Source organism: Balaenoptera musculus, chromosome 15 (assembly GCF_009873245.2).
Source record: "Balaenoptera musculus isolate JJ_BM4_2016_0621 chromosome 15, mBalMus1.pri.v3, whole genome shotgun sequence".
NCBI classification, from domain to species: Eukaryota; Metazoa; Chordata; class Mammalia; order Artiodactyla; family Balaenopteridae; genus Balaenoptera; species Balaenoptera musculus.
The window spans coordinates 82,473,379-82,492,011 of record NC_045799.1 but is presented as its reverse complement, the minus strand read 5'-3'; the positions used below and the strand labels follow the sequence as shown (position 1 = coordinate 82,492,011).

At 44.7% G+C, this 18,633-nt stretch overlaps 1 protein-coding gene across 8 annotated transcripts in view; it reads left to right on the top strand.

Moving 5' to 3' along the window:
* The window catches only part of LOC118880656 (transformation/transcription domain associated protein), a 112,618-nt gene extending 99,530 nt beyond the window's left edge, over nucleotides 1-13,088 (top strand). For 6 of the 8 annotated variants that reach the window (XM_036824402.1, XM_036824405.1, XM_036824401.1 and 3 more), the window contains 3 exons: nucleotides 9,875-10,078; nucleotides 10,163-10,357; nucleotides 12,074-13,088. In XM_036824402.1, coding sequence (XP_036680297.1) covers nucleotides 9,875-10,078; nucleotides 10,163-10,357; nucleotides 12,074-12,358 — 684 coding nt within the window. In that variant the 3' untranslated portion in view covers nucleotides 12,359-13,088. The remainder of the gene's footprint in view (nucleotides 1-9,874; nucleotides 10,079-10,162; nucleotides 10,358-12,073) is intronic. The other 2 variants (XM_036824407.1, XM_036824403.1) reach the window with 1 other exon arrangement.
* The last annotated feature ends 5,545 nt before the right edge of the window (nucleotides 13,089-18,633 follow it).

Genomic DNA, 18,633 nt, shown 5'->3' with positions numbered 1-18,633 from the left:
GTCCTTCACCTGCACTTGCAGGGAGGCCCAGAGAGCAGAGTTTAAAAGTAACTTCATGGCAGGTTCATTTGGCCAGCAAACCAGGTCTCGGTGATGGGAGGCTGTCTCCCCACGTAGTGTTCACGTTTGTCTGGTTTGCTGTGGGGCCTTAAGGCGCCACACAGTCTCTGTACCACGTGTACATTCTAAAATACAGAAAGTGGGGAATCCTGAAACACGTCGGGCCGGCTGTTTTTGTGGCCTAGGGTGGCAGCACAGTGTCCCCCGCCGAGTCCTGGACGGCTCTCGGCTGCACCCGTCAGGTGGACGAAGGTCCCTCTCCACCTGCAGGTTCCTGCCCTTGGTGGATAGCAGGGCAGGGGTGGCCCCTGGATGAGAAGGTTTTATCCAGAACTGTCTGCGTCACCAAAAGGCAGCACTTTGGGCTGTTCTCCGGATGCCTCTGGCGTCTTTCCTGTGTTTCCCGAGAGGGCCTCACGGTTTCTAGGAGAGACACCCCAGAGCTGGAAGCTGTGACTTGCCTCCGTTCTCCCGGGGACTGGTCTACATTAATCTGGGTCCCAGAGGACTTGGTTTAGGAGGACGGAGCCCACAGGTGCTCGTTTCACCCACCGCGGCAGTGCTCAGGGCGCAGGGTCTGGTGTGAGCCTCCACCTTCTTGCCGGTAAAGCAGGTGGGGTTCCTCTGTTCTACTTGGCCTCTGTGGAGCGTGGGCAGTTTTGGGGTGTTTGTGGGAGATGAATGGATTGGATTCTTCAGGCTGCATGTACCTTTGACAGTGTGGAAGCCAGCAACTCCTATCTGCAAATACATGGCTACGTCAGAATGCCCTGTCGCTTTGTAAAGATGGAGCTGATGACTGGTCCAGCGTAGAAACAGTGCTAGGGTCCTGCTGGGCCAGCTGGAGATGCTGACAAAACAGATAATCCCAGCTTGGTTCCCTCTTCTTAGTCTTTGTCCCCTAGTTTGTTTTGTTATTAACTCTGCTGCTATCCTTTGCAGTTTTTCAGTAACACCTTTGGGTATTATAATGGGGATATTATTCACATGTCATAAAATTTCCCCTTTAAGATGTACGATTTAATGTTTTCAGTATTCACAGAGTTAGTCATCACCACTTTCTATCTTTAAAACATTTCATCACCCGAAAAAAACTTCATACCTGTTACTAGTCATTCCCTATTCTTCTCTGTCCCCACCCCTGGTGACCACAGATCTTTCTGTCTCTGTGAATTTGCTTATTCTGGATGCATCATGTGATTGGCATCATACAACATGTGGTCTTCAGTGTCTGGCTTCTTTCATTGAGCATGTTCTCAAGGTTATCTGTTTTGTAGCATGTGTCAGTAGTTTGTTTCTTTTTATTGCTGATTATTCCCTTGTATAAATATAACACATTTAATTTATCTGTTCATGAGTTGATAGACTTTAGCTTGTTTATACTGTTATGATTAATGCTGCTGTGAACATTTGTGTACATGTTTGTGTGTGGGCCTGTGTTTTCATTTCTCTTGGATATATACCTAGGAGTAGAATTGCTGGGTTATATGGTAACTCTTATGTTTAACATTCTGATGAACTGCCAAACTGTTTTCTAAAGTGACCGCAATATATGAGGGTTCTAATTTCTCCACATTCTTGCCAGTGCTTAGTATTGTCTGTCTTTTTGATTATAGCCATCCTAGTGGGTGTGAAGTGCTAGCTCATTTTGGTTGATAACCAGTGATGCTGAGTATTTTTTCATTTGCTAATTGGCTGTTTGCATATTTTCTTTGGAGAAAAGTCTGTTCAGGTCCTTTGCTTGTTTTTAAATTGAGTGATTTGTCTTTTTATTGTTGATTCTAAGAATTCTTCATATGTTCTGGGTGTAAGTGACTTGATACAGGTGACTTCACCTTCTTGGCTGTGTATTGGCCATGTTGTCCTGCTTCTTTTCATGCCTCATAATTTTCTGTTGAAAACTGGATGTTTTGGATAATATAATGTGGCAACTCTAGAAATCACATCCTTCCCCGCAAGGTTCGTTGTTGTTGCTGTTTGTTTGTTTTAGTGACTTTCCTGGGCTAATTCTCTCCAGGATGCCATTGAGGAATATCCAAAACCAAACTCATCAACTCTCCCTGGAGGACCTGACCACTCCTCACACAAGTGCAGCCACTGAGGTGTCTCCTCAGTTAGCCCAGCAGCCAGCCAGTGATTTACAGAGATTTTCGTTTTTCTTTTTTTGAATTTTTGAATTTTATTTATTTTTTTATACAGCAGGTTCTTATTAGTTATCCATTTTATACATATTAGTGTATACATGTCAATCCCAATCTCCCAATTCATCACACCACCACCCCCACCCCCGCCATTTTCCGCCCTTGGTGTCCATACGTTTGTTCTCTACATCTGTGTCTCAGTTCTGCCCTGCAAACTAGTTCATCTGTACCATTTTTCTAGGTTCCACATATATGCATTAATATACGATGTTTGTTTTTCTCTTTCTGACTTACTTCACTCTGTATGACAGTCTCTAGATTCATCCACGTCTCTGCAAATGACCCAATTTTGTTCCTTTTTATGGCTGAGTAATATTCCATTGTATGTATGTGCCACATCTTCTTTATCCATTCGTCTGTCGATGGACATTTAGGTTGCTTCCATGACCTGGCTATTGTAAATAGTGCTGCAGTGAACATTGGGGTGCATGTGTCTTTTTGAATTATGGTTTTCTCTGGGTATATGCCCAGTAGTGGGATTGCTGGGTCATATGGTAATTCTATTTTTAGTTTTTTAAGGAACCGCCATACTTTTCTCTATAGTGGCTATATCAATTTACATTCCCACCAACAGTGCAAGAGGGTTCCCTTTTCTCCACACCCTCTCCAGCATTTGTTGTTTGTAGATTTTCTGATGATGCCCATTCTAACTGGTGTGAGGTGATAACTTATTGTAGTTTTGATTTGCATTTCTCTAATAATTAGTGATGTTGAGCAGCTTTTCATGTGCTTCTTGGCCATCTGTATGTCTTCTTTGGAGAAATGTCTATTTAGGTCTTCTGCCCATTTTTGGATTGGGTTGTTTGTTTTTTTTAATATTGAGTTGCATGAGCTGTTTATATATTTTGGAGATTAATCCTTTGTCCATTGATTCGTTTGCAAATATTTTCTCCCATTCTGAGGGTTGTCTTTTCGTCTTGTTTGTGGTTTCCTTTGCTGTGCAAAAGCTTTGAAGTTTCATTAGGTCCCATTTGTTTATTTTTGTTTTTATTTCCATTACTCTAGGAGGCGGATCAAAAAAGATCTTGCTGTGACTTATGTCAAAGAATGTTCTCCCTATGTTTTCCTCAAAGAGTTTTATAGTGTCCGGCCTTACATTTAGGTCTGTAATCCATTCTGAGTTTATTTTTGTGTATGGTGTTAGGGAGTGTTCTAATTTCATTCTTTTACATGTAGCTGTCCAATTTTCCCAGCACCACTTATTGAAGAGGCTGTCTTTTCTCCATTGTATATCGTTGCCTCCTTTATCATAGATTAGTTGACCATAGGTGTGTGGGTTTATCTCTGGGCTTTCTATCTTGTTCCATTGATCTATATTTCTGTTTTTGTGCCAGTTCCATATTGTCTTGATTGCTGTAGCTTTGTAGTATAGTCTGAAGTCAGGGAGTCTTGATTCCTCCAGCTCTGCTTTTTTCCCTCAAGACTGCTTTGGCTCTTCGGGATCTTTTGTGTCTCCATACAAATTTTAAGATTTTTTGTTCTAGTTCCGTAAAAAATGCCATTGGTAATTTGATAGGGATTGCGTTGAATCTGTAGATTGCTTTGGGTAGTATAGTCATTTTCACAACATTGATTCTTCCAATCCAAGAACATGATATATTTCTCCATCTGTTGGTATCATCTTTAATTTCTTTCATCAGTGTCTTATAGTTTTCTGCATACAGGTCTTTTGTCTCCCTAGGTAGGTTTATTCCTGGGTATTTTAGCAATGGTAAATGGGAGTGTTTCCTTAATTTCTCTTTCAGATTTTTCATCATTAGTGTATAGGAATGCAAGAGATTTCTGTGCATTAATTTTGTATCCTGCAACTTTACCAAATTCATTGATTAGCTCTAGTAGTTTTCCGGTGGCATCTTTAGGATTCTCTATGTATAGTATCATGTCATCTGCAAACGGTGACAGTTTTACTTCTACTTTTCCAATTTGTATTCCTTTTATTTCTTTTTCTTCTCTGATTGCCATGGCTAGGACTTCCAAAACTATGTTGAATAATAGTGGTGAGAGTGGACATCCTTGTCTTGTTCCTGATCTTAGAGGAAATGCTTTCAGTTTTACACCACTGAGAATGATGTTTGCTCTGGGTTTCTCATATATGGCCTTTATTATGTTGAGGTAGGTTCCCTCTATGCCCACTTTCTAGAGAGTTTTTATCATAAATGGGTGTTGAATTTTGTCAAAAGCTTTTTCTGCATGTATTGAGATGATCATGTGGTTTTTATTCTTCAATTTGTTAATGTGGTGTATCACATTGATTGATTTGCGTATATTGAAGAATCCTTGCATCCCTGGGATAAATCCCACTTGATCATGGTGTATGATCCTTTTAATGTGTTGTTGGATTCTGTTTGCTAGTATTTTGTTGAGGATTTTTGCATCTATATTCATCAGTGATATTGGTCTGCAATTTTCTTTTTTTGTAGTATCTTTGTCTGGTTTTGGTATGAGGGTGATGGTGGCCTCATAGAATGAGTTTGGGAGAGTTCCTTCCTCTGCAATTTTTTGGAAGAGTTTGAGAAGGATGGGTGTTAGCTCTTCTCTAAATGTTTGATAGAATTCACCTGTGAAGCCATCTGGTCCTGGACTTTTGTTTGTTGGAAGATTTTTAATCACAGTTTCAATTTCACTACTTGTGATTGGTCTGTTCCTATTTTCTATTTCTTCCTGGTTCAGTCTTGGAAGGTTATACCTTTCTAAGAAGTTGTCCATTTCTTCCAGGTTGTCCATTTTATTGGCATAGAGTTGCTTGTAGTAGTCTCTTAGGATGCTTTGTATTTCTGCGGCGTCTGTTGTAACTTCTCCTTTTTCATTTCTAATTTTATTGATCTGAGTCCTCTCCCTCTTTTTCTTGATGAGTCTGGCTAATGGTTTATCAATTTTGTTTATCTTCTCAAAGAACCAGCTTTTAGTTTTATTGATCTTTGCTATTGTTTTCTTTGTTTCTATTTCATTTATTTCTGCTCTGATCTTTATGATTTCTTTCCTTCTGCTAACTTTGGGTTTTGTTTGTTCTTCTTTCTCTAGTTCCTTCAGGTGTAAGGTTAGATTGTTTATTTGAGATTTTTCTTGTTTCTTGAGGTAGGCTTGTATAGCTATAAACTTCCCTCTTAGAGCTACTTTTGCTGCATCCCATAGGTTTTGGATCATCGTGTTTTCATTGTCATTTGTCTGTAGGTATTTTTTTATTTCCTCTTTGATTTCTTCAGTGATCTCTTGGTTATTTAGTAATGTATTGTTTAGCCTCCATGTGTTTGTGTTTTTTTACGTTTTTTTCCTTGTAATTCATTTCTAATCTCATAGCATTGTGGTCAGAAAAGATGCTTGATATGATTTCAGTTTTCTTAAATTTACTGAGGCTTGATTTGTGACCCAAGATGTGATCTATCCTGGAGAATGTTCCATGTGCACTTGAGAAGAACGTGTAATCTGTTTTTGGATGGAATGTTCTATAAATATCAATTAAATCTGTCTGGTCTATTGTGTCATTTGAAGCTTGTGTTTCCTTATTAATTTTCTGTTTGGATGATCTGTCCATTGGTGTAAGTGAGGTGTTAAAGTCCCCCACTATTATTGTGTTACTGTCGATTTCCTCTTTTATAGCTGTTAGCAGTTGCCTTATGTATTGAGGTGCTTCTATGTTGGGTGCATATATATTTATAATTGTTATATCTTCTTCTTGGATTGATCCCTTGATCATTATATAGTGTCCTTCCTTGTCTCTTGTAACATTCTTTATTTTAAAGTCTATTTTCTCTGATATGAGTATTGCTACTCCAGCTTTCTTTTGATTTCCATTTGCATGGAATATCTTTTTCCATCCCCTCACTTTCAGTCTGTATGTGTGCCTAGGTCTGAAGTGGGTCTCTTGTAGACAGCATATATATGGGTCTTGTTTTTGTATCCTTTCAGCAAGCCTGTGTCTTTTGGTTGGAGCATTTAATCCATTTACGTTTAAGGTAATGATCGATATGTATGTTCCTATGACCATTTTCTTAATTGCTTTGGGTTTGTTTTTGTAGGTCCTTTTCTTCTCTTGTGTTTCCCACTTAGAGTAGTTCCTTTAGCGTTTGTTGTAGAGCTGGTTTGGTGGTGCTGAATTCTCTTAGCTTTTGCTTGTCTGTAAAGCTTTTGATGTCTCCGTCGAATCTGAATGAGATCCTTGCTGGGTAGAGTATTCTTGGTTGTAGTTTCTTCCCTTTCATCACTTTAAATATGTCTTGCCACTCCCTTCTGGCTTGTAGAGTTTCTGCTGAGAAATCAGCTGTTAACCTTGTGGGAGTTCCCTTGTATGTTATTTGTCGTTTTTCCCTTGCTGCTTTCAATAATTTTTCATTGTCTTTAATTTTTGCCAATTTGATTACTATGTGTCTTGGTGTGTTTCTCCTTGAGCTTATCCTGTATGGGACTCTCTGTGCTTCCTGGACTTGGGCGGCTATTTCCTTTCCCACGTTAGGGAAGTTTTCGACTAATCTCTTCAAATATTTTCTTGGGTCCTTTTTCTCTCTCTTCTCCTTCTGGGACCCCTGTAATGCGAATATTGTTGCGTTTAATGTTGTCCCAGAGGTCTCTTAGGCTGTCTTCATTTCTTTTCATTCTTTTTTCTTTATTCTGTTCTGCAGCAGTGAATTCCACCATTCTGTCTTCCAGGTCACTTATCCGTTCTTCTGCCTCAGTTATTCTGCTATTGATTCCTTCCAGTGTAGTTTTCATTTCAGTTATTGTATTGTTTATCTCTGTTTGTTTGTTCTTTAATTCTTCTAGGTCTTTGTTAAACATTTCTTGCATCTTCTCGATCTTTGCCTCCATTCTTTTTCCGAGGTCCTGGATCATCTTCACCATCATTATTCTGAATTCTTTCTCTGGAAGGTTGCCTATCTCCACTTCATTTAGTTGTTTTTCTGGAGTTTTATCTTGTTCCTTCATCTGGTACATAACCCTCTGCCTTTTCATCTTGTCTATCTTTCTGTGAATGTGTTTTTTGTTCCACAGGCTGCAGGATTGTAGTTCTTCTTGCTTCTGCTGTCTGACCTCTGGTGGATGAGGCTATCTAAGAGGCTTGTGCAAGTTTCCTGATGGGAGGGACTGGTGGTGGGTAGAGCTGGCTGTTGCTCTGGTGGGCTGAGCTCAGTAAAACTTTAATCTGCTTGTTTGCTGATGGGTAGGGCTGTGTTCCCTCCCTGTTGGTTGTTTGGCCTGAGGTGACCCAATACTGGAGCCTACCCAGGCTCTTTCGTGGGGCTAATGGCGGACTCTGGGAGGGCTCACGCCAAGGAGTACTTCCCAGAACTTCTGCTGCCAGTGTCCTTGTCCTCACGGCGAGACACAGTCACCCCCCGCCTCTGCAGGAGACCCTCCAACACTAGCAGGTAGGTCTGGTTCAGTCTCCTATGGGGTCACTGCTCCTTCCCCTGGGTCCGGATGCGCACACTGCTTTGTGTGTGCCCTTCAAGAGTGGAGTCTCTGTTTCCCCCAGACATGTCGAAGTCCTGCAGTCAAACCCTGCTAGCCTTCAAAGTCTGATTCTCTAGGAATTCCTCCTCCCGTTGCCAGACCCCCAGGTTGGGAAGCCTGACGTGGGGCTCAGAACCTTCACTCCAGTGGGTGGACTTCTGTGGTATAAGTGTTCTCCAGTTTGTGAGTCACCCACCCGGCAGTTATGGGATTTGATTTTATTGTGATTGTACCCCTCCTACCGCCTCATTGTGGCTTCTCCTTTTTCTTTGGATGTGGGGTATCTTTTCTGGTGAGTTCCAGTCTCTCCCTATTGATGATTGTTCAGCAGTTAGTTGTGATTCCGGTGCTCTCGCAAGAGGGAGTGAGAGCACGTCCTTCTACTCTGCCATCTTGAACCAATCACATACAGAGATTTTCTTAAATGCCTTGAATCAATAAGTTTTCCGCCTTTTTTGAGGGCCCCTGTGTGTGTGTGTCTGTGTGTGTGTATGGGGGGTAGCTCACAACTCTGCCGTAGCCTTCACCGCCTGCTTGTGCAGAATCTCGCCGTCAACCAGAAGCGAGAGCGTGGGCCTTCTGAGGTTTCTCATGAGCATGAGCCTGGCCTTCAGGGTTCCCAGGAATGTGGTGGAGCTTTTCAAAGCCCCCACGTCGTCTCACTCCCCAGCTTGTCCCTGGTCTGGCCGCCCTCTTGTGTGCTCTGAGTTCAAACAGACAAGCCCAGTAAATGGGGGGTTTTTTTCCAGAAGCTGCTGACAGGTCACCAGTGACCGTCCTCTGGGGATCAGGCCTTTCTGGGATCACCACACCGATTCTGCCCACTCCAGTGGCTGTTAGCCTGCTTGTTTTTACAGCTGCCGAGGATGCAAGGCTGTTGGTTTTCAGGGCCTCTGTGGAGCTGGGGAGGAAGGGATGGGAATAGGACAGTTAAACTGCCACGAAGCTCACTGTTCTCACCAAGATTTCAGCCTTCTTTTTCTTGAATAAAACTTGCTCAGATTGTGGCCAGCCTTTAATTTCCAGAGTTCTGGAGAAGTTTGTTTTGATGGTTTCTGCCAGTGTTCTCACTGCGTTTACGGAGCAGTAGATTTTGGAGGTCCTCACTCGGCTATCTCAGAAGGGCTTCTTTCCACTCTGCTGACGAAATGAACAGAAACAGTGTGTGATGGAAGTCTGCATGGTTCTTGGTTGCTCACGGCCTGCATTACTAGTGGTTATTCAGAGCACATGGGTGTGCCTTAGCCCAGAAGAGACTGTATACCTTTACCAGTCGCTCTAACGGGAGCCAAATTAACTCATCGAACTCTTTTTTGAGACCATCTCTAAATATGTGATGTTTGAAACAGTATTGTGAGTCTTCCAGTGCAGAATTCAGTTTAAAGTGTTGTGTAACATCTAATCTCATTTTAAGACTAGCTCCTTCAGGGCTTCCCTGGTGGCGCAGTGGTTGAGAGTCTGCCTGCCAATGCAGGAGACATGGGTTCGAGCCCTGGTCTGGGAAGATCCCACATGCCGCAGAGCAACTAGGCCCGTGAGCCACAACTACTGAGCCTGCGCTCTAGAGCCCATGCTCCACAACAAGAGGCCGCGATAGTGAGAGGCCCGCGCACCGTGATGAAGAGTGGCCCCCGCTCGCCGCAACTAGAAAAAGCCCTAGCACAGAAACAAAGACCTAACACAGCCAAAAATAAATATAAAAAAAAAATAAAAATAAAGGAATTCCTTTAAAAAAAAAAAAAAAAAGACTAGCTCCTTCAGTTTATAAAACTTTTGTCTTTAATAGTCTTGGTTACGAAGTATCCAACTATTCTTTTGATCTTCTGTTCATCGGCCTGGTATATTCTGTAGCTGGTGAGTTGTAGTATTCAACTAATTACCTAAATTCTTGGTGAAACAGATCATTACACGTCATGCAGCTGAGGCTTGTTTGTATTCACAGAGCTCCATTGTTGCTTCAGGCATAAGACATGGAACCTTGGAGGGAAATTGACCAATTTTGTGCATCCTCGTGATTAGTCAAATGACACTGCATATGTATTTGTCAGCAAAGTTCACTCAAGTGGTGCTAAGCAAGAAAGAAATTACAATAGGAGAGTTTTCTTTTTGAAGGAAAAAAATAAGTGAATTAGTTGGAAGAGTCATGGAGTGATGTGTCATTTCAGGTCCTTCGAGACATCCTCAAGGAAGTTCAGAGCAACATGGTGCCACGCAGCATGCTTAAGGAGTGGGCCCTGCACACCTTCCCCAACGCCACCGACTACTGGACCTTCCGGAAGATGTTCACCATCCAGCTTGCGCTCATCGGCTTTGCGGAGTTCGTCTTGCACCTCAATAGACTCAACCCCGAGATGCTGCAGATCGCTCAGGTAACCTGACGTGAGCAGCCAGCCCTCCTGCAGAATCCGCTGCCTCCTGTTTAAGTTTCTGAAGCGTCTCCTTCTGAACTTCAGGACACTGGCAAACTGAACGTGGCCTACTTCCGATTTGATATAAACGATGCAACTGGGGACTTAGATGCCAACCGTCCTGTCCCTTTTCGCCTCACACCCAACATTTCTGAGTTTCTGACCACCATCGGTGTCTCTGGCCCGCTGACCGCGTCCATGATCGCCGTCGCCCGGTGCTTCGCCCAGCCCAACTTCAAGGTAGGTAAGGGGTCGTCTTGCGAGGAGCACAGACTGGGTAACTCTGCACGTGGTGGGCTCGCAGGAGCCCCTGATCTGCGGACAAGGCAGGAGGAGGGACTCGCAGTGCATTCGCTGGGGAAAAGGGGTTTAAAATGTTCTCGGTCCAGGAGTGTTTAGGATGCTGAGCCCGGTTTACAAAGAGCAATCTAGGAGCCTCTATTGGATAATTTCCCCAGCTGCTACCTCTGTGTGTTGGTTTTGTTTACTCCATTTTATAGCTACCTTCAGTTTCTCATTTTGCAAACCTTTCTGCATAAGAGGGCAGGTGTGTCCATGTTGGATGGTGCCTGTCTTACTGGGGCTACGGTGACGGGCCCTAAACAGACATGGCACGTGACACAAATAGTGAACCCCTGTGAGATGCCACGTGGCAGATGCCCTTTGCCACGCCAGGGCTGTGACACTCTGCGCCCGACACTGTGCTCGGGGAGGACAGACAGGGATTCAAATCCAGTTCATTCTCACCCTGATCCTGTCTCTCCACAGTTGGGGACGGAACACAATTTACTTTATTTTTTCTTTTAATTTCTGAGACCAGCTGTACTACTATTCGTTTGTTTGTTGTTTTCCCAGATAAGCAGTTTGTGTCTAGAGAAGGCTTCAGACACCAGTTGCTTTCGCAAAACACTACATAGAACAGGTTTTACATTACAGAATAATCTCTTAGCTGTGAACCAGAACTTTGTGCTCTTTTTAATCTTCGGCTGCACATGCCCATCAGTGTGGGGCGCTGCTGTGGGGTGCAGTGATCAGCCCCGCGGTTCCTCCTTGAGAAGGGAGCCTGCTCTAATGCAGGGAACAGCAGCGCACTTTTATCCACTCTGGCTTCAGGCTTGAAATATGAAGTTCTCGTTTGCATCGAAACAGTTGTTCTGGAAACAGGGTAATCCTTAGAGTGGCATTTAATTGAAAACTTTAGAAAGAGTGAAGAAGGCCCTCCATGTATTAAAGACCTGTTACGACTTAGAAAAACACCGGGAGTTACTCTGCACAGTCTGAGCTGTTGTAGACGGGAGGGAACTGGGCCTTCTCCAAACTCTGGGCCCAAATGTAGTGACTGCCTTTACGTTAGGCTAATATAGAGACCATGCTGTGTGGGAATCTCCTTTAAAAACACATTCTGTTGGGGACAAGTAACACAGAATAAAACCCTCAGCGTGTCAGTCGAAGTTACTTTTAAGCAGCCCTGGTGCCTCACGAAGCTCCCGCCTCCTTTGATGGTGACGATGGGCTGAGGTCCCATGTCGTGATTCAGGAGGACCTGTGCACGGCGTGTCCGTCGTGGGCACGCCATCTTGTCGGTGACGTCAGTGCCACCGCTGGCCTCTGGGTCCCCGGCCCTTCTCCAGTCCCCTCCCCCGGGTGCTCCTCACCTTCCTGCTGCGGCCACCACCTCCCTCCCTGTGGACCCGGTTCCCACAGTTCCCTGACCCCAGGGGGAGCGGCAGCCGCTGGCCCCTCCCTCCCTCCCCCTCCCGCTTTCTTCAGCTTAGAATCCACGGGGTGTCGTCACGCGCGTCTGGCTGCGGTGGCCCCCCCAGCGTGCCTGTGGCGCCTGGCCCCGGTGCTGAGGCTGATGGCCCGTCGGCCGCCATGGCTGAGCCCCTCACTGGGGAGCCGCCCCCGGGGCTGTTGTTGGTTAAGCGCGGACCGTTCTGTTCCCTCCCCACCCAGGTGGACGGCATCCTGAAAACCGTGCTTCGGGACGAGATCATCGCTTGGCACAAAAAGACGCAGGAGGACACGTCATCTCCTCTGTCAGCCGCCGGGCAGCCCGAGAACATGGACAGCCAGCAGCTGGTCTCCCTCGTCCAGAAGGCCGTCACGGCCATCATGACCCGCCTGCACAACCTCGCCCAGTTCGAGGGCGGGGAGAGCAAAGTGAACACCCTGGTGGCCGCCGCCAACAGCCTGGACAACCTGTGCCGCATGGACCCCGCCTGGCACCCCTGGCTGTGAGCTCGGCCGCGGTTGGCCGGGAGGGCGGTGGTTCCCCTGCTAGCTGGAGGGGCGTGAGCATCAGGAAGGTGAGGCCATTCGAGGTGGGAGCGGAGACTTACCCACAGCTTTTAAAGTAACCGTTAAAGAAGCCAGGATTCCCTGGTGTGGAATTTGTGAATTCTTTTTTATTGAGTCCCTCCCTCCGTGTGAATGTACAGATTGAAAACGCTGCTGTGTCGTCGTTTTTAACTTTCAGAAGTTACACCTCCCAGGAGCTTCGTGCTTTTGTACAGAACTTTGTAACGAGTGTACAGAAAACCCACTTCGTTAGAGAACAGGAAATTATGAACAAACTGTGTTGGATTTTCTCTGAGCACAAACTTTTACGCTGTACGTAGCCAGCCTCGGAGCCTCCCTGAGCAGCCGACCGGATGGATGAGGCCCGGGGCCCCAAGGGCCGCCCGCTCCCCCCGCGTTCGGCGTCGGACTCCTCTGGGGAAACAGAACTGGAGAGCTGGCGGTGAGCCTTACTTTACAGGCTGGCTCTTTGGATGTCTTCTAGACATTTGCTGTCACTGTACTTGGAAAAAAGGAACACTTTTTCCTTCTTAATTTAGAAAGAAGCAACGAAGGTTTGTTCGTTAACTCCAGTCTGTTATGTTCACATTTTTATAAATATGAGCCTTGAGAATGTTCTATCTGAATTTGTACAGTGTGATTTTTTTAGAATAAATATTTTATAAAAGGATGCGTTGTTTCTGTAAGGTGTTCCCTCTGCCCCTCAGGGCCCCGGGCCAGCGCGGGCTGTGCCCCAGTGTGGCTCCACGGTGACGGTCACGTGCATCCAGGGAGGGGCTCGGCTGGGACTTGGGTCTGAACCACTCGGCGTGTTCTGTGATGCTGATCAGAAGTGCTGGTCCTGACTGATGGCGTCAGAGATGCCCAGGGATCTGGTCCCTTCCAGCTGTGTTCACGTGTTTCAGGGCTGCTGCTGTGTAACCTGTGTGCGAAGGGGAGACACCCAGAGGCCTCATCCTGGACCTGCGTCCCCGGCGGGGCTGTTCCCGGTGCCTGGAGCCCCGCTCATCGTCCTTCAGACCCTGCATCGGCACCTCAGGTACGGAGTGAACCAAGCAGCAGAGCCCTGCCCTGGAAAACATTGGAGGGACGGTTCCCCAGCGCAGGCCGTACTGTCAGCAGGACGAGAAACTGAGGCAGGACGGAGGAAGGGGTTCTGACTTTAAAATTACGATTCTGAATTTAAAAGGACTCGCCCCTTTGGGAAATGTGCCACGTGTGCCGTGAGGAGGACAGCCTCTGAACAGCTCAGGGCCCAGACAGCAAGGCCCCCTCGGGTCCGGGGCCCTCGACCCCCAGGCCTGCCCTGTACCCCAGTGTCCCAGGCTAGCACAGGGTGAAGCCTGCAGCTGAGTTCACCCAAACCTCACCGCAAGTCCAGTCCAGGGGGCGTAAACAAATGTGCTAGAAGCAGCGAAAGCTTGAGACTGTGGTGGCGCTGGGTTAGGACTGGGGTGCCAGCGCATTTGGGGCGGGTGGGACCAATGGCTACAACTTGAGGCCACCGTGCTGGTCTCCAGTCCTGGGAAACAGGTGGGCCCACAGCGCCTCCACTGCACGGAGAGGTGCCGCTCAGGGTGAGCAGCGCCTCCACGGCCCAGAGTCCCAGAGCCGATCGTGGAGGAACAGCCTAAACCTCATCCAGCTTGACTCTGGCCCCCGAGGCTGCACCCTGGAGCACGGATAGAGGCCGAGGGGCCGGGTTTTGCCCAATTGACTGGACTCTCCCATTTTTTCTTTTTTCTTCATAAATTTATTTATTTATTTTTTGGCTGTGTTGGGTCTTTGTTGCCGCGCGTGGGCTTTCTCTAGTTGCAGCGAGCGGGGGCTACTCTTTGTTGCGGTGCGCGGGCTTCTCACTGCAGTGGCTTCTCTTGTTGCGGAGCATGGGCTCTAGGTGCACGGGGTTCAGTAGTTGCAGCACGCAGGCTCAGTAGTTGTGGCTCACGGGCTCTAGAGCGTAGGCTCAGTAGTTGTGGCACGTGGGCTCAGTAGTTGTGGCTCGCGAGCTCTAGAGCTCAGGCTCAGTAGTTGTGGCGCACGGGCTTAGTTGCTACGCGGCATATGGGATCTTCCCGGACCAGGGCTTGAACCCGTGTCCCCTGCATTGGCAGGAGGATTCTTAACCACTGCACCACCACGGAAGTCCCTCTCCCGTTCTTTCTTTGGAGCTAATTATGAGTTATTTTACAAATACTTGGCTGTTTTTTGTGAGAAAGCATCTTGGATTGCAGAATGACAGGAGCCTGTATCTAAAGTGACAGGTGTCATCGTGCCATCAGGCTGGACGGGGAAGACGCCCATCTGTCTGACAGTCCTCACTGTGCAACAGGGTCTCGCGAGCCAGCGTCAGGACTCATTTGAAACAAGCCACTGAGTTGCCCTTGGGCGCTTGGAGAGTTGGTGCGGAGCCTGGTGGTCGTGTAGACGTGTGGATGGCGGTTGGGTGAAGGGAACATTTGTTTGTTAGCCTCGATAGTCGGGAGTCTGGAGTCGGTATCCTGGTGAGAAGGGCCCGGGTTCCATGCCAGGCTCGCCCACACTGTGTCCCAGACACTGACCCTGGTTCCTAGGAAAACCAACCTCTGAAGAGCCAGGGCAGGAGAGAGTTCCCCGCCGGAGACCCAGCATCTCCCGAGTGCTGCCTGTAAGTCGGAGTTGAGAGTCCTGAGCCAGTGCTTCAGTGACCAGGAGCCTCTGCATTCTCCCCCAAATGTGGCACTGCTGGGACCTGGGTCCTCAGGAACCAAGGAAGGTCAGAGAAAGAGGTCGTGTGGGGAACCACACATGGTATATGCCCCTGATTCTCCAATCACTGTTTCAAAGTTAGTACGATTATTAGACTTCTTTTTAACTGTAAAATATATACAACAGAATTTACCATTTTAACCATTTTTATGCGTACAGTGCAGTGGCATTGAGTACATTCACATTGTTGTGCAACCATCACCACCTTCCATCTCCAGAACTTTTTTTTATCATCCCAAACAAAAACTCTGTTCCCATTAAACACTGTCTCCCCATCCTCCTCCCCCCAGCCGCAGGCAAACACCCCTCTACTTTCTGTCTCTATGAATTTGACTACTCTGGTAATCTTACATAAGAATCACAGGATATTTGTTCTTTGGTGACTGGCTTATTTCACTTGGCATAATGTTGTAGCATGTGACAGAATTTCCTTCCTGTTTAAGGCTGAATAATGTTGCATTGTGTATATATGTCACATTTTCTTTACCCATTCATCCATTGATAGGCACTTGGATTGCTTTCATCATTCGGCTATTGTGAATAATGCTGGAATGAACGTGGGTGGCTGTTCTGGGGGGAGTCGAAATACCTGTTCAGCTCCCAACTTTCAATTCTTTGGGGAATATATACAGAAGTGGAATTTCTGGATTACATAAGGTAGTTCTATTTTTAATTTTTTGAAGAAACTCCATATAGATTTCCAGAGTGACTGCACCATTTTATATCCCCACCAGCAGTGCACAAGCGTTCCAATTTCTCCACATCCTTGCCAACACTTGTTTTCTGATTAAAAGAAACAAACTTTTTTTATTATAAGAACCATCCTAATGGGTGTAAAGCAGTATCTGTCTCATTGTGGGACTGGTTTGCATTTCCCTCATTATTAGTGATGTTGAGCATATTTTCATGAGCTTGTTGACCACTTGTATCTTATTTGGAGAAATACAAATTCAAATCCATTGTTCATTGTTTTTTTTAAGTTGTAGGAGATCTTTATATATTCTGGATATTAAGCTCTTATCAGATACATGACTTAACAAATATTTTCTCCCACTGTTTGGGTTGCCCTTTCATTCTGTTGGTAGTGTCCTTTCTTGCCCAAGTTTTAAATGTTTATTAAGTTCAATTTATCTAGTTTTTCTTTCGTTGCCTGTGCTTTTTCGTTTCATATCCAAGGAATCATTGCCAAATCCAATGTCATGAAGCTTTTCCAACTGTGTTTCTTCTAAGAGTTTTATAGTTTTAGTTCTTACATTTATGTCTTTGATCCATTTTGAGTTAATTGTTATACACTTTGTGAGGTAAGGGTTCAGCTTCATTCTTTCACATGTGGATATCTGGTTTTCCAAGCAACATTTGTTGAAAGACTGTCCTTTCCCATTGAGTAATCTTGGCACCCTTGTCAAAAGTCATTTGGCCGCATACAAGGGTTTATTTCTGGGTACTCTATTCTATTCCATTGGTCTGTATGTCTGCCTTTTTGGCAGCATCATACCATGTTTATTACTGTAGCTTTGCAGTAAATTTTGAAATCAGGAAGTGTGAGACCACCCACCAAATTGTTCTTTTTAAGATTGTCTTGACCAGTTGGGGACCGCTGTGATTCCATATGAGTTTTAGGGTGGATTTTTCTATTTCTGCAAAAGCGTTGTTGGGATTTTTATATAGGTTTGTGTTTGAATCTGTAGATCATTTTGGGTACTAATGATGTCTTAACATCAGTAAGTCTTCTTACTCATGATCCCAGAGTGTCTTTCCATTTATTTGTGTCTCCTTTCTTTCACTTTATAGTTTTATAGTTTCAGTGTACAAGTCTTTTATTTCCTTGGTTAAGTTTATTCCTATTTTATTCTTTTTGATGCTACTATAAATGGAATTGTTTTCTTAATTTCTTTTTCAGATTGTTCATTGTTAGCATTATAGGAACACAGTTGGTTTTTGTTTGTTGATTTTCTATCTTGCAACTTTGCTAAATTCATTTTTTAGTGTTAGCAGTTTTTTGGTTTGTTTTTATCAGGAAGAAAACCATTTATTTTAAAATAGTGTTGGCAAAAATTTTCTTTGGAAGAAAACCATTTTAGTTGTTGGACAAACGTGGTAAAAAGTATGAAAAGATAGGCTCCTAGTTTCTTGAAGGAACGATAAGAACCAAGTAAGAGCTCTCTGAAATGCTTCACTTAAAAAGAGGATCATGGGGGGATAGAATAAAAGATGTAAGTTGGGTCTTGAGGAAAAGGTGGGACTTGAGAAACATGGAAAAAGACAGGAGCGAACCAGGAGACAGTCTGCACAGGTGGTGGATACTTCAGGAGGGACCAAGGAGTATTTCGATGGGCACCTGGGCCACCTCTGGCTAATGAACCAGCTAACTGGGATGGAGGGGAGAGGAGAAGGTCAGAACCACGGGTAACAAACACTGGATTATGAGCCACTTGTGAGCTGGTGCTGAAGTTTTCACCCATCATTAGAAAAATCAGTGCACCAAAGTGAGGTCTTCATAAAAGACAACCAAAACAATAGTCTTTTATTGTGAAAAGGTTTGATGTTAAATGTCCTTTTTAAATGAAATGTTGGTGATACAGATGATTTTTATCTGGTAAGTATATTTTACTGGTCTATAAAACAGAAAAGTTTGGGAAATACTAGTCTAAACATGTCATGGCTATATGAGATTCCTTATCACTAAAATAGTGTAAGATATTTTTCACCTGTAGCTTATATTTAATTCCAAAATCTAATGAAGAGTCCAAAAAAAAAAAGTGTGGGCCTATATCATGTATATGTATAGATAAAAAAGCTTAAATAAAACACCACCAAATAAAATTCAGGACTATTTTTACCCCTATGCCTCATAATTGTAATATGATAAAACAATTGTGTGTGACACAATCTAGTTATGTTATTCTTTTTTATATTTTTGCATAACATGTATTCTTTTTAGTGAATTATCTAGTTACTATATTCATCTTGAACCTACCTGTCTACCTTCAAATATACTTCACCTATAATGTAAGAATCTTACAACTGTAGACTTCCATTTCTACCCCCCATCCTTGGTGCTATTGTTACATATTTTATTTCTATATATGATATTAACTCCACAATACATCATTATTATTTTTGCACTAGACCATGCATTCTTTTTTTTAAATTTATTTTATTTTTTAATTTTATTTTTGGCTGCATTGGGTCTTCGTTGCTGCATGCAGGCTTTCTGTAGTTGTGGCGAGCTGGGTCTCCTCTTCGTTGCAGTGCGCGGGCTTCTCATTGCGGTGGCTTCTCTTGCAGCGGAGCATGGGCTCTAGGCACGAGGGCTTCAGTAGTTGTGGGGCGAAGGCTCAGTAGTTGTGGCACAAAATTTTGGTTTTTTATGGCTGAGTAGTATTCCATTATATATATATATATATATATATATATATGTACCACATCTTCTTTATCCATTCGTCTGTTGATGGACACTTAGGTTG